The sequence below is a fragment of the Melospiza melodia genome, chromosome 10 (genome assembly GCF_035770615.1).
Source record: "Melospiza melodia melodia isolate bMelMel2 chromosome 10, bMelMel2.pri, whole genome shotgun sequence".
Lineage (NCBI taxonomy): Eukaryota > Metazoa > Chordata > Aves > Passeriformes > Passerellidae > Melospiza > Melospiza melodia.
Window position 1 is genome coordinate 20,382,802 of NC_086203.1, and position 21,601 is coordinate 20,404,402.

A 21,601-nucleotide genomic window follows, 5' to 3' on the forward strand; every position below is an offset into this window, starting at 1 on the left:
CGCTCTGGCCTCTTTTCAGCGACGCTCCCCGGCTGAGGGGAGCGGCGGGGCCGCGGCTGGGATGGCGGGGCCGGGACCCCGGGACTGAGCAGAGCAGCGACGGCGGCGGGAGCGGGGCTGGGTACGAACGAGGCCCGGTGGGGACGGGCGGAGCGGGGCCGCGGGAGGGGGGCAGTGGAGAAGGAGGGAGAGAGCGACACTGCGGCGCCTCAGAGCGGGGCGGCGGGGCCGCGGGCCTCCGAGGGCCTCCTAGAGCCCCATGGCCGGAGCTGCGGGGCAGCCCTGGGCAGCTGCAGGCTGGGCTGGAACTGCAGCGGGGCTCGGCTGTGCCTGTGGGACCGGCGGCGCCTCCTCGGCAGCTGGAACCGAGTGACCGCGCTCTGCTACTTTCCTTGCGTGTTGTGCCCCCGCCTTCCACAGGAATCAAAACCAAAACAGAAAAAACCCCGGGATACGTATTTCTGAAATCCACCTCTGGGCCATGGTTCTCTGTCTCTGAGGGTTTAGGCTTAGTGTTTATACTTCTGCTTTCTGTATTTCTCTTCCCCCCCCCCCCCCACCCCCTCGTTGCAGTTCCTTTCTTTTTAAGCTTAGTTCAGAACGAGATGTGAGAGAGAAGGTGGAAGGGAGCGCCTCAATTACTGAGGGAAAATCCCCGTCTTAAATTCTCAGAGTGAAATGAAAAATGCAACTGTTGTGACCAGAAGGGAGGGTTGAGGTTATTTCTTAAAAAGGAAGAGAGAGAACCGAAAGAAAAAAAAAAGCTATTTTTTTGGTGGTGGGGCTGGTTTTTTTTGTTGTTTTTTTTGGGTTTTTTTTTTTTTTTTTTTTTTTGGTTGTTGTTTTTTTGCTTCTAGTGTTCTGGGGTATTTTTAAGCGTTTAAGTTACTGAAGTAGCAGTTATATTATTTGAGCAGGGATCTGGTCAGTGCAGTTTTTATTGCACAAATACAGTATCATAAGAAGCAGTCTTAAACATATCACGATCTGTACTTAAGAGACTTTCTGATGCTGCTTGCAGAAAGACAGAAAAGTTTTGATTTTTTTATTACAGGTGTTACAGGTGCAACTTGTGCAGTTTGTAATTCATCTTTCTGTAGGTGGGCTTGGAAGGAACAGACACAATTGCCAATGATGTGAAGTCTGAATTTCATTGAGCTCTGATACTGTTACAGTGCCATGATTCAAGGACCAATAACATTTCCCTGAAGGTGCAGCAGAGCCCTGCCCAGTGCTCTGTCACTGCAGCCCAGGAATCATGCCCATGTTCTTAGTCTGAATGCAGGGTCTGGACTGAGGAATTGGCCTTCACCAAATCAGCCTGACTTCATCTGGAGTGTAGGAGAACATGTTATTTTGTGTTCTGGTGTACAGAGCTGCCTGCTGGATGAAAAAGGGAGACCATGATAGCAGCCCTGGTTTCTTTCCCCGTGGCTCTGGGGTGATTTTACCCCTGATGGGCTGGGCTGGCTGAAGCAGGCAGTCCTGTGGAGGCAGGGTGTGGTGAGTGAACTCTTGGATATGCTCAGCTGACTGGATTTATTTAGGACCAGACAGGGCAAGGACAGTGTGCTGAAAGGAGCAGCATTGCTGATCCCTAGTTGGATCCTTTCCCTCAATTCTTGGTCTTGCTGCTGTGGGATTTTTTGCTGTTGATTTGGACAGGAGTGTTCCAGTTCTCAACATCTGTGCTGTAGACCTTAGCTTTTAGAAAAGCACAGTGCTGGCTGGTGGCCTTGGCTGCCCTCTCTTACCACCTTGGCTGTTCTGTTGCTCTGCTTTGTGTACACTTTATGTGGGGAGGAAGAATACAAGTACCAGGCTGTAGTGAGCAGCCTGGCTGAGAGGTGAGCTTGATTCTGCTTTGCCCTTTGAAACCTCATGACTTCTGTTCCATGTGGCCAACTCCTCTCCTTATCAGCAGCTGCTGTTGTGTGATAGTGGTGGCTTCTGGTGAAAAACAATGGAGCCTGCTTGCTCTTTTCATAAGAAATTGCTTTGCTAATGTAAATCTCTCACAGCTTTATACTTGAGCTCTTTTCAGTGTGGCAGGCAGATGGAATTATTTGTCTCAGAAGAGCTACTAGGAGGTTGTGATGGTTCACAGTTAATAATGTTATTCTGCCCATTCTGCCCATGGTCTGTGAGCTTCTTCTTAACTTTTCCCCAGCTTTTTAAAAAATCATGTAGAATTTTTTCTGTGCTGGCAAATGTGACTGTTCTTGACCTCAGCTCTACTGACATGTAGTGGTGTTACAGAGGAAAAGAATGGAGCAAAATTATTCAGGGAAAATTCTTCTCTTGGCAGTTCAGAGAAATGAGTAGCTGGAGGGAAGAGAGGACATTTCCAGAGAAGAGTTTGGAATGGGAAGGTCGTTTGCTGGAGCCTCTACTTAGAATTTTTTGGCCAAGACTTTGCCATCTTGGCACAAAGCTGCTCCTTCCAGATCTGTGTGTTTATTTACTGTGATGCCTCTCATGCAGCACTGCATGCAGCAGTCACAAAAGACAATCCCAGCTCAGGGAATATCTGTCAGCAGGGGTGAATCAAAGGGAAGGTTTGTTGGCTGAGGATGGGATGATTCCCTTGCCCCTTAGAGAACCTGGGAAGAGTGTCAGCCTCTGAAGAAAGAGAAAGAAGAGCCTATGACTGACAGTCTCAAGCAAGTCTCTGAAGAAGGTGCTACTGAACTCTGAAAGCTCAGCAGATGACACAGGGCTGTGCTGTTGCTTTCCAGCTGGTGACTCACTCACAACCTCTAAGGGAAAATACCTTCTGAGCCCTGTCATGGGGCTGTCAGTTTGCACCACGCAAGTCAGGGCTGGAGTCAAACAGGGAGAATTTTTTTAAATAAATCCTGGATTAGCTATAACACACAGACTGCTCGAGTGCTGTCCCTGGCAATGTGCATCTTTAAGATGTTGGCTGTCAGAGATTTATCATTTCTGCATCTGTGGGTTGTCTGTGATCTCTCTTTGGGTGATTGGACCCTGTGTTTGTATTCAGCTTGTAGCTACTGAAGTACCTTAACAGTCAGGGTTCTGCTTTAGGGTGGGAAGAGAGTTGCTCAAAAATAGAGTTGTTCTGGTGTCTTGCAGAGGGTTAGAAAAAGAAAGCTGCGTGTTGGTTTTTGCCAGGGTTGGGTTTGAAAGGTAAAGACTGTACAGTCCCTTTAGGTGGGCCTATGTGAGGCTCCCCCTGCTCTCAGACTTCAGAGCTGGTAACAGCAATGGGGTTTTAGGAGGGACTTTTATCTTTTCTTTGCAGTATGAAGTCAAATTACTATCACTTCTTGATCTTGGGACCAAGAATAAATATCCTGGTAAAGTAGGGGTTTTGTCTCTATCTGATGATGCCATGTATTGCTGTTGAGTCTTGATTTCTTCTAGGAATCTGCTGAAGCTCCAAGAATGACAAAATTTAATCGCACACAGCGCCATTTGAAGGTGCTTGTTACTCTGATATCAAAGTGTGGCTTTGTACTGACCACCCTAATGGCTGTGTCCAGACTTAGGGCAGGTGGCATTTCATTGTGTCATGCAGTCTTTGACATGGTGATAATTGGCTGTAGCAGGCAGGAAGCTGTTGTGCAGGGGCTTAATGTCAAGGATGTGTTTTTTAGCTGTGACTCACAACTGATTTAATATTGCCTTTTTTTCCTCTGCTGTGGTTGTCTTGCTCTGTTTGATCTGGACCAGAAGGAGGACAGGATGTTCCAGTCCATGATGTCTGTGATGACATTCTCTGTGTCTGACAACATCACACATTCGACTGCGCTGGTGACAGCGCTGGATAATGTGACAACTCTGTCCCCAATGACAACGCACGTGACCAACGACACCAACATCACAGTGCCACACAAGTGCCTGCTGCTGCTCTATGAAGACATTGGGAAGTCCAGGTGAGCTGGAGGAAATGGTCTGACCCTTGACCAAGGGAAAGAGCTTTGTTTGTTTCTCAGTTTGCTTGAGAAGGGATCAGGGCTGGTGCTTTCCTTTCTAGAGCCTGAAGATCAGGGATAAAACCTGTTTTATTTACTTTTTGCAGAGTCCGCTACTGGGATCTTCTGCTCCTGGTTCCCAATGTGCTTTTCTTTATGTTTCTCCTCTGGAAGCTGCCCTCTGCCAGGGCCAAAATCCGGGTGACTTCCAGCCCAATCTTCACTACATTCTACATACTAGTGAGTACCACTCTGGGCCTTTGAACTGTTATTTTTATTATCACTCCTGAACAATATCACTGAACTAGTGGAGAGAGCCTAGACCAGCAGGGATAAAATCTGCTTTCCCTGCTTTCAGTTGAAGGTGTACTACAAAAAGTAGACATTTTTTTCCCTGTTGGAATTCAGCTTTTAATAGGTTCTGGGGCCAGATCTGCTGGGTTTTGTTCTCCTGTGCTGATTCCATTTTTTCCTTTTTCCTTCTTTTCTGGCTTTTGATGTCTTGAAATGTAGTATCTTATGCTTGCTTTGCTCCTTGCAGTAAGTAGCATGGGACACAAACCCAGCTTTCCAATGAGGTAGTGAAAGGAGAATAATTTGTGTCAAATTGTTGAAAAGCTTGGTCATCTGCTAGGGGAAATGGTTATGTGACAGAGTTCTGGTTAGTCTGGGAATGTAGAAACCCAACCCTCTTAGTTTCTTTCACATCATGTCAAAGTGGCCCTGACTTGATATTCTTTATCATTCCTTAGGTGGAAACAGAATATTCAGTACAGTTACAGTTCACAAACATCAAAGATCTTGCTGTTCTCCTCTCACCAGTCCTATGGTGCCCTTTGATACTGCTTGCAGGACATCATAAATGCAGCTAAGGACCTGCCTAAATTTGTTTAAAAATTCCATTCAGAAGCTTTTTGATATCCTGGCTTGCCCTAGTAGCCTTACCTGAATCTTTGTTGGCCCTTTCAAGCCAGGAGTTGGGGTTTTGGGCTTCTGCACAGTTTTGAATAACCAGGTATATGCACAAATGTTTCAACCTTTTAAAAATATTATCATCCCTTTCCAGTCTGGATTTAAACCTTCCTACATGTTTCCAGTAATGCACATGGTCTGTAGAGGTTTGTGCCAAAGGCTTTGAAAAACAAAACTCTTGATAAACCAAAGGGAGGAAAGTGAACTGAGTTCATGCTCTGGATGGCAGCTCAGCCCCACACAGATGCTCTCTCACTCCCCCTCACTGGAACAGAGGAGAGAATCAGAAGAATAAAAGTGAGAAAACTTGTGGGTAGAGATAAAGACAGTTTAATAAGCCAAAGCAAAAGCTGTGCACACAGAGAAAGCAAAGCAAGGCATTCACTTATCACTTTCCATGGGCAGGCAGGTGTTTTGCTGTTTCCAGGAAAGCAGGGTTCCATCACATGTAATGGTTACTGGGGAAGACAAACACCATTACTCTGAAAGTCTTTTCCTTCCTCCTTCTTCCTGTCTTTATGTGCTGAGCATGATGCCACATGGGATATTCCTTGGGTCAGCTGTCCCCTCTTAACTTGTGCGCCTCCAGCCAACTCATTGCTTTAGTGGGATGAGAGGCAAAAATGTCTTGCATTCTGTGTAAGTGCAGTGCAGCAGTAATGAAAACATTTGTGTTATCAACACAGTTTTGAGCATAAGAATCCTAAACACAGCCTCATACCAGCTGCTGTGAAGGAAATTTCCTCTATCCCAGCCAAATCCAGTTCACAGTGTTAGAGGAAAATGCTTTAACTCAGTTTCATACTCATTTCTTGAGTATGTTATTGGGAAATGAGGATGGAAGTGTGTTCTGTGAGGTCTTCCTTTAAATTGTCTGTTTGTCATGTTCTAGAGGAATGCTTTCTGTGGAGTTGGTGATTAATGTGGAGGTAACAGATTGGGAAGAGTCTCTACCTGCTTAGAGAGGAAACAAAAAGATGTGTGTTCCTCTCCAGTGAGCTGTTGCAGCTCTACAACACCATTATATATCTGCAGGCACCCATCTTTTTTGTCTTTGTTTTGTCATGGAGTTTTCCACCCCAGGAGGGATTATTGTAATCTTCTTTCTTGCCATTGCTGTCTCTTCTTCCTCTAAGAAAGAGAAATTCATCTGTGGATCATTTATTGGTCATTTCCATTCTGCAACCACCTTAGAATCAGCTTGGACTCTTGGTTCTCTGATAGGTTTGGCTGTCTCCTACCTCCACCATTAGGATCAAAGTGACATTTAGAGAATTTTATCTGGAAAACTCCACTTTCTTAGAGTGTAAGTCTGCACAGTGGAGTGTAGATACATCCAACTGAGCTCTTAATTGCATAGTGTGGCTGTGACAGCGCAGGGAAACTGAGCCTCACTGAGCTGTCATGCTTCAATGGTATGTGAAGTGAGTTGGGGATCTCTGTGTTGCACTCTGCAGCAGGGCAAGATGTTTTAAAGCTGGTGGCTGCAGGTGACTTTTCCTCTGCATTCCTGAGCATTGTCAGTATGGAGTGAGAGAGCTGCAGGTTTAGTTTTGCCACAGTTGTATAGTTGGTATTTAGTGGTTTCTGTTATCTGATGTGATTGGTTTAGTCAGACATACCAACCATTTGGTTTTGTAATTCAGAGGTTTTGTAATGTTTTTTCTGTTTCTTTTTCTCCTCCCCTGCCCCAGTGGAATGAAGGGAAGACTAAAGATACTGTTGTAAAGATTGGGTGAAGAACTCTTCAGAGCTTAATCTGAGACAATTGTTCCTTCCCAAATTCCAAGGCACTGCTCCTATCTAATGGGTCTGAGGAATCTTTTGCAGGAAATTAACTCTAGTCTGCTACAGGAAATTCTTAGTACACGTTATCAGCCTGGAAAGCTGACCTGAAAGTGGTGTTCCAAAAGGGTTTCTAATCACTACTGCATATGTGCCTTTTGACATGAGCTCATTTTTGCTCTTTTTTTTGCAGGTGTTTGTGGTGGCTTTAGTTGGCATTGCCCGAGCTGTTGTCTCCATGACTGTGAGTGCCTCTGATGCTGCCATGGTTGCTGACAAGGTAGGTGCAACACTGACTTTAGAGGCTGTGCTTTGTAAACTTCTGATCACAGCAATCTGCTCTGGCTTCCCTCTTACATGTGTACAAGAAGAATGTGCTTTTTTTGCAGTAAGTATGTGTACTGTGGAATCCTGTTTTGATAGCTGGATCTAAATCATCACAACATCCAGGACGGTAAAACAATGGATTTCCTAAAATAGACACACAAATAGTAGCAGCAAAAGTTTCCTGTTACAGGGATTAAATGGGTCCCTTTTGCAAGAGGTGAACATTCAGATACCTTTAATGGATAGGCAAGACCTGGCCTTTGTTACTCTTGCAGTATTCCAGTGGCTCTTTGAAAATGTTAAAGTTTTTGTATTGAATGCAAATAAAACCAACTTACCCTTTGAAGCTGACACCTGAATGTCCTTGCAACCACTCTGAGCACAGGGTGAACCTTTAGCAACGAGGAAATATCTTTGTATGTGCTGTTCCTTTGCATTAATTTGACTTGTAGCAAAATATTACTTAAAACAAAAAGCTTTGCAGTGCTTGAGCTGTTAGAGAAAGAGGAGTCACCTACAGAGTGTAGGTCTTTGGGCATTATTCTCTGGGATCAGTGTTCAGAGTAAAGGGTTAATAAGCCAGAATCTGGGTGCTTGTTCTAGGTTTGGCACTGATTTATTGCATGACTCCCTGAAAAATTGCCTTACCTGCTTTTTATGGGTGTTGTTTGACCAAATAAAACATGAGGTTGCAACTGACAGCTGGAACAGGGGGTGCTTTTTACTTGAATATGCTTTGGATGTAAGGACCAGTGGCTTTGGAAGAGGGCAGAATACAGAGTTTGTTCAGGCAGATCTACTGCTTTGAGAACTGGCCTTGTTTAGTATTTTACTTTTGAGGTCATCATGGGCTTGTGCTCTTCAGGAGCACAGCAGCAAGAACACATCTGAAACAAGTGACAAATCCTCAACTGAGGCAAACCATGGCCCCTTCCTCTCTGCAGAGCTGCTATTTGCTCCTTCCCTCACAACTGTTCTGTTCCACAGGCAGGAACAGGGCTTGGAACCAGCATGTGATCAGTACCCCTACAAAGCATGAGAAGGGTTTGTGGAAATGACCAGGCCTTCAGAGGCTGCCATCCCCTGGAGTTTTGCTTTATTAACTTCAAACTGGTTCCTTCAAATATCTAATCATGTTTATCTGGTCTCTGTTATCTCTCAGATCCTGTGGGAGATCACAAGGTTCTTCCTTCTGGCGATTGAACTGAGCGTGGTGATCCTAGGCCTTGCCTTTGGTATGTGTCAGGAGTGCTTTGATTATTTCCTGATGCCTTTCCTTTCACAGAGGTTGCTTTTGTAAGTTTGTGGTGATGCTGATGTTATAAGTGAAGAGGTCATAGAATAAATACAAAGGGTAAATTGTGGAGATTTAGTTAGAAGTGGCTGAAGGCCTCATTACACTTACAGACCTATGGTTTGTGTGATATAAGGGTTTATATGTGCTTGGTTTGTCCTGCACCCATACAATAGAGTGTACAGCTTAAGTAAGATTTTTATGCCAAGATCAACAGTCTGATCTTTGTTTCAAGCTCATTTTATTTAAGATAGTCCTGTTGGGGGCCCTTCAATCCCCTTCATTCCATCCTTAATTGGTTTGATCAATCCTGGTTGCATTCAAATGCTTTATCTTCAGTTTTTCAGTTATATAAGTGAAAATGCCTCTCCCTGTGGATCAGAGGTAGAGGAAAGGGTGGGTGTCACTGTTGTACATGTCAGTGGGACATGTGAGCACTGCATTTTTCATCTTTTGAGGGCTCGTAGAATAATTTAGATTGGAAGGAGTTTCTGGAAATTGCCTACTTCAGTATATTCCAGTACAGATTTTTCTACCCCAGCCTCCCATAAACTCTTCTTCCTGAGGAGCAGCTTTATAATATATCAGTGTACTTGATGCTGGAGAAATTACTTTTTTTTTTTTTTTCTTTTCTGCAGAAGGACTTAGTTGTTTTCTCTTACTGTGGACAGGAGGAAAGCAAGTTAAAATTTGTTGTTTCATAAATAGGATTTTTGCCTGTGAAAGGCTCAACTCTCCAAACAGGGTTTAGTGAGCTTTAACCTTTCCTTGAAGGCTTCTGGAAATAAAAGTGTTTTCCTTTATTGCTTCTGGAAGGAACTGTTTTTAACCAGTGCTGGGATTACATCCTGAGTCACTTCCATTCCCCATAATTGCAGGTCACCTGGAGAGCAAGTCGAGTGTGAAACGTGTGCTGGCAATCACCACTGTGCTGTCTCTGGCATATTCTGTCACCCAGGTGAGTACACTGAAGCAGAATTTGCAAAAGAAGGAACTTTGCTTGAAGTTAAGCAATTAAGTGTCTGACTCCTCTCTGAAAGTGGCAGCTTTGCTCTTTAAATGAGGTTTTGGAGGAAAACTGAATGTTTGTGGCAGTGTAAGCAGATAGTATCTGCTTGTCTTCTTTGCTGCATAAACAGGTCAGGTAAGGTGAAGAAATGAGGTTTGGGTGGATTGCATTGTTTAGTAAATCTGGGAACAAGAGTGAGGTTTTCCACACCTGAACACAAGTTCTGGATCTGGCCTCAAGGGCCATGAAAACCATGTGCTTGCTAAGTAAGGGCACTGCAGTGCCATTGTCTGCTGAGTCTCTGAGAGCTGAGAGCTCCTGCTTCTCTTCAGATGAGCAGCTGGCTTGCTGGCTCAGTTTATTAGGCATGTCTTCATGTCCCTGAACAATGCAATCTGTGTCTGGGTTCATTCTCCTCCTCAGCATGTCAGTGGTCAGCCCATGTCTCTGTACTCAGGGCAGTGCCAGAATAACACACACTGCTTTGTTCTGGGACCAGGCTCTTGGCTGCAGAGGCAGTGAGCTGATCACTACCACATGATAAAGCTGGAGGAGCCTCATAAAATATCAAGTGTTGGAGCTATATCTGGGTTCAGTAGTGCTTACAAGCACTTTGCTCCCCACTGTCTGTATGAGTAGCTCCTAAACAAGACAGTGTCCTTTCCCAAGCTAATTATATTCTGGATGTTTCAGCAGAAAGGTCTACTTTAAAGATGGAAATGAAGCTCTTGGTCTATTTTAGACAGGAAAGTGCTTGCATCCTCTGTCCACCTCAGTCTCTCTTCTGTAATGTCACTGGTGCCAGTTTCCTTCAGATGTAGATTCCTGTCACTCTTTCTCTCCTCACTTCTTGTCTTTAGTTTCTTCCTCTTCTGTGTGAGTGTAACTTGGTCTAAGTAGGGCAGGGCTTGGTTGGGTTGGGGGTGGGGGGCAAGCCAGCTGCTTTCTAAACTTCTTTAAACATGGTGTCCCTTGTCCAAATATGCATTTAAGTGAGGATACTGCTTGTAACAGAGTCATATTGGTGCCACTTCTCTCCTAGGGCACCCTGGAAATCCTGTACCCTGATGCCCACCTCTCAGCAGAAGACTTCAATATCTATGGCCATGGTGGGAGACACTTTTGGCTTGCCAGCTCCTGTTTCTTCTTCCTGGTAAGTTCTGAGAATATGTTATGCACTCTGATAGCTTCTTTGTATTTTCTAATTGGAGCAAGGAGGATGATCTGAGCACAATAATGCCCCAGTCCCCCTCCTGCAGCACAATAGTGATGCTTCTCATGTGGTGGGGAAGCTGAAGCAGTTAAGGTGCAGTGGGAGTGCTGAAGCTGTATTCCAGCTGAGCTCAGATGTTCCTCCCTCCTGTGTTTCTCAGCTGTTTTGTGCTGATGGGGGGAGTTGTGGGGCTTTCATTCTGTAGTGTGTTTAATGTTAAGGGTTTGTGCCTCTGCCCTGAGACATGTAGGGAGTGCATAACACCACACACCATCCCTGCAAAGATGGTTGAGTTGAGTTGCCAAGCAGCCATGGAACTGTTGGTTCTTTGTCTCAACAGGTCTATTCCTTGGTGGTGATTCTGCCAAAAACTCCTCTGAAAGACCGGATTTCTTTGCCCTGTAGGTAACTGTAGTGTTTTCCATAGCATCAGGATAAAGCATAGATGGGAGTAGAAGGTTCCTATGTGTGTTTGTGCTGCAGATGCATTCCACATCTCAGAGTTTAGATAACAAGGCAAAGGACTTATCCCTAGAAAAATTAGTGTGTTTTGGAGAGCAGAGTAAGAGCAGTTATACTGCTACTTTAGTAGCTAAACAATTACATTAGGAAAACAAGACCTACTGCTCAGATAATGATACAGGTATAATGTAATGTATAATCTTCTGAGAGCCTTAAGAAATGGCTTCTTAATAACAGCTTCCTTTGAAATGCACACATGATGTTAAAGTGTGTGTGCTAGTCATCCCCTGGGAAGGGAAGGCTGAGTGGGAGATGCTCAACAATTTTTATCTGGGCTTTTACTTTTGTAAGTAAATGCTTCTGTTTGTTTGGTTTTTGCTGTTGTTGCAGAATATCTGCAGCTCCTGAATAAAGAGAAGCTGTTATTAAGGTGTTTGTAAGCTCTTATTAAGCTTATTATTGTTATTAAGTCTTCTCTAACTAGTGTTGGCATTGCTGTGTGGGTATCCTGAGGGAGGGGATATGGATGTCACATGTCACAGGTCCTGTGATCTGCCTGCTGTCCAGCATACCCTGCTGCTCCTGTTGAGGTCTCCTGGGCAGTTTTCTTAGTGCTGTACATTGGAAGGGCACAGCTTCTGGTTCAGCTGGGTTGGTTTTGTTCAGTTTTCCTTGCAGTCAGTTATGTGACTGACACGGTTCCAGATGCTTGCAAATGAAATCTTTGCATGTATTGCTGTAACATTGCTCTCAAAACCCATCTGGTTTAGTCCATTTTACCACCATCAGTCCTGCCAGCATGGTGGTAAAATAAAAAATAAATCTTAATTCTTCAGCAGTTCTTAGAGGCAAGGTGGTGAGAAGCTTCTGTTGGATTTGGCATCTCCATCAAACAGATTTCCATGGGTCTGGTGTTTGAGGTTGAGCTTCATGTGTATCCATGTCTTTCCCACAGCCAGGAAGAGTTTTTATATCTATGCTGGCATTCTGGCACTGCTGAACCTGGTGCAGGGCCTGGGCAGTGCTCTCCTCTGTGTGGATATCATAGAAGGACTGTGGTATGTACACTGCGGGAGGAGGTCTGCGGCCCTGGGTCTTGTGTTGTATTTGAGTGTCCTTTAACACTGCCCCTCCCTAGAAAACAAACCTATGCTGTATTCCTGAGAAGGAATAAACCTTCTGGTGGTTCTGGTTTGTGCCTCTAAGTAATCAGGAAACTCCCCAGTGGAGAGGTTGTGGAGCTGTGTGTGCTGTAGTTGTCTTGATGTGGTGAGTGAGAGTAGTAGTGTGAATCCACTGATGACTGGCCATTAGTAGGTAATAAGAGAGGAAATTTTCTGTTTGTTAGAAATATGGAGACACCCTTATACCTGGAGTCTCATTCTGCAGGGATCAGTGTCACATCTGTGAGTCAAAATTGGGAGTACTGAGACTCTGCTCTTGGTCAGACCTTGGGTTTTGGCACAGTTCCCCTGAGTGTCTAGAAGCAGTGACACATGTTGATGACAATGACTGTAACTTTGCACCAGTTTAAATTTGTTTAGCACGATTTTCCTTGATCTCTGAACACTTTGGAGGGAAATTGGATTCTTTGGGAGGGTGTGAGGGGTGTTATTCAGCTGTATTGTAATGGAGTACTAAATCCCTTCATGTTCCCTTTTGTTCTTGACAGCTGTGTTGATGCTACCACGTTCCTTTACTTCAGCTTCTTTGCACCTCTCATCTATGTGGCATTCCTGAAAGGCTTCTTTGGGTGAGTAGCCAGGAACAGGAGTTTAGAGTGGTATATATTGTCATTTAAGTGTTTTGTGCTCAGGTTCTCTCCATCTACAACTACAACACCAGTTAGAGAACCAGTCTTAATTTCTGCCCTTGAAGAATTTCTGTGACCCGTGGCTCCTCACTTCTGTGTAGGGCTCCCTTTGTGTGCAGAGCTGATGCTGGATTCCTCACAGGTTTCAGAGGATCACTTCTTCAGCATCAGCATCATATACAAAATTTTTCTGCTGAAGTTGATAGCTGGATGCTTAATGAGGAATTGAGTCCTGGGGGCTTAAATGGCCTTCTGGGTGGGTTTTGGGGTAAATTTGTGGAAAGGATGAGGGAGTTCGGTGACTCTTCAGCCGAGGGCTCTGCCATGGGCCCAGAGCTCGCTGGTGAAGAGCCCTGGGAAGGTCGATTCTCAGGCCGGGGTCGCCGCCGTGTGGCCACTCACAGGAACTGCACCTTGGTGGGAAAACGAGTGGTTTAGTGTGGGCTTTAGTGTTTGTTGGTCATTAGCGAGAAACAGCAGGCTTCAAAATAAGAAGATAAAGTGCTTTTAAAATATAAAAATATACCTCTGCATCCCTTTGGAATTAGAAGGATACATTTTCTGGAGTTAAAGATGAAAACTGCTGATCTAAAAGTGTTTGTATTTTGGTTTTCATGAGGTGCACAGGTAGAACTTGAAGTGTACTCCTGTTCTGACTCATTTTTGTGTCAGCAAAAGCTCATTTAAAGAGTGTTTGACGTCTAAATGCACAACTTCTTAACACTGATGAGTTTCAGTTAAGGATAGGTAGCTGTGATACCCCATTGGTAAAACATGCATCTTAAATCTTTCATCTCTCCAGGTCTGAACCGAAGATCCTTTTCTCCTACAAGTGTCAGGTGGATGAACCTGAGGATGTGGATGTGCACCTACCCCACCCTTATGCTGTTGCTAAGAAGGAAGGGATGGATGCTGGGTTCTACTCAAGCACTCAGATTGACACCACAGCCTATCTGGATGATGTGGCCTCTATGCCATACCATGTGGGCAGCATCAACAGCATAGACAGTGACCGCTGGAAATCCATCAATGCCTGAGGCAGGGCACCTCAATCACATGAGGCCTCACTTCTTTCCTTCCAAACTTCCTGATACCACAGCTCTTAGGATGTTCACTGGAAATCTGCCCTTGGCTACCTGCTGTGGCTTTCCTCTTGTCCTTAGGATTTCCAACACCTATTGTGGAACTAAGTTGGCACCCCAAACCCTTTTGGGAAGAACACTTTCTGTTGCTACATGAGAACATTGTAGAGTGGTTTTGTTCATAAACCTTTAAACACTGAACTTTCCTGATCCTCCATGTTCCAGATGTGAATATGACCCAGAAGATAGTCCTGGCTGGCACCTTTCTTTTCAGTGGCCGAAAGCACTTGTTTCTTACTTAGAGCAGTGGTGTTTAGGGATGGTTTGACTGCTGTATTGTACATAATTAGAAAGATTTTGGTGGTTGAAACCAAAGATAATCTTCCTGGGCTAAGCAGCATGGCTGCCTGCATCTTGCCAGAATGCAACAGCACAGGTGGTGATAGTGTCTGATGAGGGAAGCTGGTCACTGGGACTCACCCTTGGTTTCAGCTAACACTGTTGAAAATTGGGAGTTGGAGTTGTTAGTGGTTAAAAGGAATGTTCTCAGTGTATGGGGAAAAAGAGCTATGAAGTGGAATGAAGTGTTCTCTTGCCCAGAGAACATTTGGGGAAGGCTGGTAGCCCACAGCATGGATGTGAAGTGACTGAACAGTCGGGAGACAGAAGGACAAACAGTGCTGCTGTCTAGCTGAGCTGAAGGAGCTGTGAAGCAGTCTCTGGGGGCTGTAGTGCTGTGCATTTGAGCTCACAGGAAAATCTAAGTAACAGCACTGAATCAGGGCTGAGTTTCAGGAGTAAAACCTGTGAGGTAGGTGTGTTTTCCATCTGCACCCTGCTTCATGGCTTTGGCAGGGGCTCGGAGAGTGCTGGAGGAGGAAGGTGACTCTGCAGATGAAGGCTCCAGAGATATTCAGGTGCTTGAGGCAGAGCAGAAGCCTATGATGAGTCTGAGCTGTCAGAATTTAGTGACTGGAAACTCAAACACCTTAGGTGTGCTAGAACCAAGCTGGCTGGTGTGTGGTGAGCTGCAGTGGGAGGTGGGTGTGTATCTCTGGCAGTGTCCTTCCCTTACATTGCAGTTCAGAGCCCCAGACTGCTGCTGGTCTGTGTAAGTTTTATGGCTCAATATGTTGAAAATGCTGATGTGCACGTGGGGAGCAGTCCTTTTAAAGACTTCCTGGAACTTCTTATTAACCTCTTCCCTGCTGGAAAAGGGACTCCTGTTGTCTGAGCTGTCTGGCATGCTGGTTCAAAACGAGGTGTTCCAATCCAGCAACTGTTCCTATAAAGGCTGCATCAGTCTGGTTTCTGGGATATCCTGTGCTTTCCAAGGGTGAAGATATGTATTCCTCTAAATTTGGGGATGATTTCCTACCTGAGTCCTCCAGGTAGGTGGAGATCTGCTGTAAGCAGCTTTCCACTAGAGATGGTAGAAAGAGGGAATTTGCAATGTTTGGGGACTGTGTGAATCTCTTGCCCCAACTTACTGCTGTTCCTGAAGAGTAAGGTAAAAGTTAGCAAGGTGCAGTGTGGAGGGGTTGGTTTGGATCATTAGGTGGAGGATGGTGTTTGCTACCGGGTGTTCCCACCACAGGGAAAGAAAATGTGGGTAAGAACATGAAGTTCATATTGGTTGCCAAAACTATGCAGGCCTTTGCTTATCTTATTTTGCTAATGAGCAATGCAGCTTCTCTGTCTGCCTGGGTACTTTGCCCTGCAGGCCTCTAACTAGCACTGGCACCTTGAAAACAAACAATGCCCCAACCCACCCATCCCCTCACCCCTCTTTTTTATTTTTATTTTATTTACTTCTGGGGGAAAAAAGGCTTCCATCTGTCTATGTGCTAGAGGTGAGTAGTTTCTTGTAGGTCATAGCCTGTCACATTTCCATTTCATGCAATGACTGCAAGGGCTGGATGAGGAGCTGGCCAAGTCAGCCCTTGTCATGTTAGAGAAGTGTTCCATGCTGCTGTGTCACTGCTGTCAGTCAGCCTGAGCCACACTGGACTGCTTGCTGTAAAAGGGATGGATGATGAGCTGCCTGAATTGCTGTGCTGCTGCTCCTGGTGCTGCTTACAACTCTGATCTGAGCTGCTGTTGGTTAGAAAGGGTGGGAGAGCCACCAAAGCTTCCCTGGGCCTTGGACAGAGTCAAGAGAGATGAAGATTTCAAAGCAGTTGAGAACTAAAGGAGCAACTGCTTTTCCATCCTAAGGAGTATTTGTTGATTTCCAACACCCTGAGTGAAAGGAATTACCTGCCCTCCTTGGTGATGTGAAGAGCCTGTTATGAATTTGCCTTTTTTACCATCTGAATTCAGTGCTGAAGGATCACCTGTGCAGGTTGTCAACATCCATCCTGTCCTTTCCTGGCAGGACTCCAGTATTTCTGTCCCATGTTCTGCTGCTGAGGAGCTTCTGCACTAGGTCATGGACTGACCTTCCTCCTGTTATGTATTTATGTATATAAATCTTTGGGCCATCTTAAAGTGGTTCTTGAGCAAAATGTGTTGTGTGGGGGGGTGGTAAAAAGAGAGAAAATACAGAATAAATGTATATTTTTGTTTGTAAAATAAATAAAATTAAGTTTGGCATAAATAGTCATGCTTTATTTCTCAAATGAGACATTAGGGAGGAAAAATGACTTGAAGATTTAAAAAAAGAATTGCAGAAATGCATGGGCACAGGTGTGATGTGGTTTTGTTTGCCTTGGCCAGCTGTCCTTCCTGGATCTTTGCAGGTGATGTCTGCCACCTGGCTGGGAGTGTGCACCTGGAAAGGCCTAGGGAAGGATGACAGGAATGATCACAGTTATGGAAACACTTCTGGAGGAGTAATCTCATGGTTGAGAACTCACCAGCCTGGAAAAGCAATGGTGTGAGCCTGTGAAACCCTTGGGGAGGACAGAAAAGGTGAGTAAGGAATATCTGTTCATGGGCTCTTTTCAGCCCAAAAATCAGGTGCCATCAAGTGAAGTGAGCAGGTGGCAGATGAGAAATGAGCAGGAGGCAGGTGAGTGCTCTGGGAGGGAGCTTCAGGCACCCTGTGCTCTGCCTGGCTGGTGCAGACAGCTCAGGGTGCACAGTGCAGTGCCCTTGTCTTGAGAGCTCAGGCAATGGGCTGACTGTTCAGCACACAAGGTGCTGCACAATTAACCAAATACTCCCTGCTTCCAGGAATGTGCTCTAGAAGAGATCTGAATATCCAGGAGGGATCTGGGGGTGCAGAGTCCCAGATAGTCCCTTAATGCTGGCCCAAGTCCCACTAAGAGGCAAAGTTCTCGTTGCCACATTAACTGCCGTGAGGAATCAGCATTAAACAGTTAAAACTGCTCCCATGCACTGCTGAGCAGCAGTGGGCCAAGTAGATAAGTAACAAATTGATACCAACTGGCCCTTATTTCTGGGAATGCAGAAAGCTTGTTTGAGAAAGATTCTCCAAAGCTGTTATTTCTTCCTTCAAAAGCCTGTGTGTTGCATTATCTCATTCCTTCGCTTTAGGCTGTTGGATCAGGGGCTGTATCAGCCATGGCCTGAGTTGTGCAGAACCCCCCGTGTGTGTCAGGGCAGGTGGCGGCAGCGCCGCTGGAAGGAGCGGAGCTGAATTCTGCTCCCAGCGCAGCTGCTGTGTCTGACGGGAGCTCATCCTCCCTCAGCTTGGGAAAGCCCCGTGACTTAACGTGTAGCAGTGGAAGTTGTAGGGGCAGTTTTGATGCCGCGTTCGCTGCCGGGGCGGTGTGGAGGGCGGGCTCACCGGACAGGAGCGCGACTCTCCGCTATTCCGGTGCCCTGCGCTACCCCGGTGCCGGGCCGCCCGCCCGCTCCCCGCACAGACTACATCCCCCAGCGTGCACCGCGCCCGGCAGCCAGCACCGCGCCGCGCTATTGGCCGCTCTGCGGGCGCCGCCAATGGGGAGCGGACATATTGGCAGGCGCTGGCAGGGCAGAGGCGCTGCCGGCAGCCGGTACGGGAGAGAGGAGCGGCGAGGATAAGGCGACCCCCGACGGCATGGGCAGCTGCGAGAGCAGCCCGGCCCGCAGGAAGGTGTCCTTCGGGCTGGACGAGCAAGACCGAGTCCGGGTGCTGCAGGGCATCAAGGTGAGGCGGCCCGGGCTGCCGTGGCGCCGGCTGTTGGGGGCCGGGGCGCAGGGAGCGGGGCTGGGGACGGCTCTGGCCGGGAGCTCAGGGGAGCGAGGCTGGGAGGGACGGGTGGGACAAGCAAGGAGGAGGGGAGGGACGCCTGGGAGGCTGGAGGAGGAGGGGGCTGGAGAAACGATGGGGTGAGTGGTGAAGAGGAGGGCTGGGGGCCTGGGCATGGCTGTTATCCAGCGGGGCACACCAGCACCAGCTCTTTATTTTCACTCCCAAGCTCTGCTCCCAGCCCTCTGTCTCTCCTCGCTGCTCAGTGACCTCGTTGCGCCCCTGCCCTGTGCTCTGCAAGCGGTTTGATGCTAACGGCGCTGCCAGGCTCGGAGGGCGCTCAGGAGGGCACAGCTCCGCCCTTGCTCACGGTGCCAGGAGCCTGGGCAGAGTAAGCAGGGACGATGAGCGCTGGAAACAGGGAGCTGTTCCTGGCAGGGACCCTGGGAAACTGCTGCTCGACCTTGGCTCGGAAATTGACAAGTGTGTGTTGTGGAAACAAGCCCTGGACAGTGGTGGTGCTACCGTTAAGGATTTCCCCCGTTAAAGTTTTTCTTTGTTTTTTTACATGTTAGTTTTGGGGTTTTTTATTACTACCATAATTTTCATTGCTCTTGCTTCTAGTTCTTTATTTCCTCCTAAAATTCTTCTTGATTTCCCCCTAAAATCTGACAGAATTAAATCTGCCACTTAACATTTTGGCTCACACAGAGTGTGTGTTGCTGTGGATACTTATTTTTCATCCCATTTTGACTAATTATTTGACAAAAGTTAGATGACATTGTGCCTATCTCCTTGTTGTGTTTTGATGGAGATAAAATTGTCTTTGCCTAATTTCTCTTAAAAGGATATAGACAAGGATTTGTGTCTTTAAAATCAGGAATTGGGCATGATAACAATGTAAAATGATGGTATTAAAAATGCTGTTAAGTTGGGTAGTAGTGATATAACTGAAAATATGTCTTCTACTGTGGCAAGTCTAGGTGGGGAGCAGCCTCATTTTGTTTTGTTCTGCAGCCAGACCCTCTGACCTTGGCAGGAGAAAGGGGTCAATTTTAACAGTGCTGTGAGAAGCCTTTTGGACTGAATTGTCAGAAAACTTCAAGTTAACTTTTCTTTCTTTTTCATGGGTTTGAACCCAAGTCAGGTAGTGAAAATGAAGTTGAGATTGTAAAAGTGTTTTCAGCCTTGTGAGGGTGGGAGGCTGCTCTCTGTCATATGGGTTGCAGCATGTCTGCCATGCTGAGCTGGGTTAGCAGGCATGGAGCAAGAAGAGGAAAAGATGGACTTAAAACCTGCTTAATTCATTTCCTTCCACTTCTGGTAGGTTTCTCCCTGTACAAAGGGTTGACTTGTTTAGGGGTGCTCTCCACCTTTGGTGTTTGTGGAAGATTGTCTAATGAAGCTTTTAGGGTCAGGCAGCAGATTGAAGGTTTTGTCATTAAGTGATAGGGTTTGGGTTTTAAAAATGTAAAGTCAACATGCGAGTGCTGACTGCCTGGACTGGAGGGACATTGCAGTGAGGTAACTGACAATACTATCATAAAAACTAACAAATGGGGAGGTTCACAGTGAAATACACAGCAGAAACTGACGTGGCTGGTTCCGTGTTTCAGCTCACTGAAGATGTAGTGAACCGGATGAAAGGATCCTCTCCAAGCAGAAGGGAGATCCAGCGGTCTCCCCGTGCATCCAATGGCACAGCTCCCTCCTCCCTGGCTGCAGAAGGGAAACCCAGACCTACAGGTACGCAGGGGTGCTGCTGCCACTCCATGTCACAGGGTAGTTTACAGTGCTATCCCCTTGTGAGAGGAGCTCTTTGCTTACCCTCTGTCACTCTGGGATCATTTATAGCATTTCAGAAAAACGTGCAATAAACAAGGCAGAGATATTTTGCTTTTCATTTCTGGCAAGCTGCTGTACATGCACATGGTGTATATTGTGCATGGGTGAGGGAAGTGCTGCTTTTTATTCTGTGGAAAGAAGCTCCCAGGGAAAGATAACCTGTCCAAGCACAGCTGGCTAAGTGGATGATGATAACTTGGTTTCTGAACTTGTCTTTATTTACATGTCAGAAAACTGTTTGATTTCTGTTGGTTCCCAAATAGGTTTTGTTGATGTATATCAGCAGTGTGGGTTTGTTTGAGGCATCCACACTAAAATGAAGTTGGGGAACTAGGCCTTTGCTTTTAGGGATTTGTTTGCTGTCAGCCTATGTCTTTCCTGAATGTAGATGTAGCTTTATGGGTGGCCTGAACTCCATCAAATAATTTCATCTTCACTTGTGGAATCCCTTTTAATTACAAGGAGAGAAGGAGGTCAAGAGGAAGACTTGCTGGAACTAGAGGAAGGAAATGGAAAGTAGGTCTACAACCATGCTCATATTTCATTATATATAAGGGTTTGAGGAGTTACTATCCTCACATAGTTTTCTGTAGCATGGTTTATTCAGTGTGCCTGTTTGAAAATGATGCTGTTGGTGTGTCTATTTCATAAATTCAAACTCTATCCATCAAACTTAAATTTTCTTGACTTTCTTTTTTCTCTTGATGAATAATATGAAATTTTCCTAAAATAATCTATGATGTGATGAAGGACTACATTTGTAGTACTATTAGTTGTCACAGGTTTTTCTTTTCCTTTCTAGGAATTCAGGCACCAAAGGAAAGTGACTCTTCTGCAGAGCAGGAACTCTACAGGAGGTGAGGTGAAGCTCTTGAAAAAGACAATAATTTAGCTCATTTGGGAATATATCTATGTATGCATATGTCTGTGTTTTACCTCAGCATAATGAGTGTGTGTTTGACAGCAGCTGAACACGAGCCCAGGTGTGCCCAGGTGGCCAAGAAGGCCAGTGGCATCCTGGCAGTATCAGTGACAGTGTGGCCAGCAGGACCAGGGCAGTGATTGTCCCCCTGTACTGGGCACTGCTGAGGCCACAGCTCAAATCCTGGGATCAGTTTTGGGCCCCTCACTACACAAAGACATTGAGGGGCTGGAGTGTGTCCAGAGAAGGGCAAGGGAGCTGGGAAGGGGCTGGAGCACAAACCTCCTTGGGACTGGCTGGGGTGTTTAGCCTGGAGAAAAGGAGGCTCAGGGGGAGCTTATGGCTCTACAGCACCTGAAAGGAGATTGTAGCCAGGTGGGGTCAGTCTCTTCTCCCAGGTGTAACAAGTGACAGGACAAGAGAGGAAGCAGCCTCAAGTTGTGCCCAGGGGAGGTTTAGGTTGGGTATGGGGGAAAATTTCTTCACTGAGAAGGTGGTCAGGCATTGGAACAGGCTGCCCAGGGAAGTGGTGGAATCACCATTCCTGGAAGTATTCAGAAGGCCTTGGATGAGTGGATGTGGCATTTGGGGACATGGTTAAGTGGTGAACATGGTGGCATTGGGTTAATGGTTGGACTTGATCTTTTCCAACCTTAACAATTCTATGATTCTGTTTTATGATTATGTTTTAATACCTGAGAATCCCCTTTGAAGCCTTTTTCAGTTCAGGGCTGCTTCTCTTAGTGCTGTTGCTGCATGCATTTTGTGATTTTTCTTTCCTGTGTAAGAGCCAAA

At 46.0% G+C, this 21,601-nt stretch overlaps 2 protein-coding genes across 4 annotated transcripts in view; both read left to right on the plus strand.

Moving 5' to 3' along the window:
- Nucleotides 1–14: 14 nt before the first annotated feature.
- Nucleotides 15–16,497, plus strand: TPRA1 (transmembrane protein adipocyte associated 1). The gene is made up of 11 exons (XM_063164780.1): nucleotides 15–121; nucleotides 3,700–3,902; nucleotides 4,049–4,181; nucleotides 6,892–6,978; nucleotides 8,188–8,260; nucleotides 9,198–9,277; nucleotides 10,371–10,481; nucleotides 10,882–10,942; nucleotides 11,959–12,061; nucleotides 12,676–12,756; nucleotides 13,619–16,497. Exons 2-11 carry the CDS (start codon nucleotides 3,712–3,714, stop codon nucleotides 13,851–13,853), a joined length of 1,155 nt encoding a protein of 384 aa, XP_063020850.1. The 5' UTR covers nucleotides 15–121; nucleotides 3,700–3,711; the 3' UTR covers nucleotides 13,854–16,497.
- A 1,324-nt stretch (nucleotides 16,498–17,821) lies between these two features.
- CHCHD6 (coiled-coil-helix-coiled-coil-helix domain containing 6) overlaps nucleotides 17,822–21,601 on the plus strand; it is a 108,961-nt gene continuing 105,181 nt past the window's right edge. Inside the window, exons 1-3 of one of the 3 annotated variants that reach the window (XM_063164784.1) lie at nucleotides 17,822–17,997; nucleotides 19,656–19,785; nucleotides 20,687–20,741. In XM_063164784.1, the coding sequence (XP_063020854.1) occupies nucleotides 17,908–17,997; nucleotides 19,656–19,785; nucleotides 20,687–20,741 (275 nt within the window). In that variant the 5' untranslated portion in view covers nucleotides 17,822–17,907. The remainder of the gene's footprint in view (nucleotides 17,998–19,655; nucleotides 19,786–20,686; nucleotides 20,742–21,601) is intronic. The other 2 variants (XM_063164782.1, XM_063164783.1) reach the window with 2 other exon arrangements.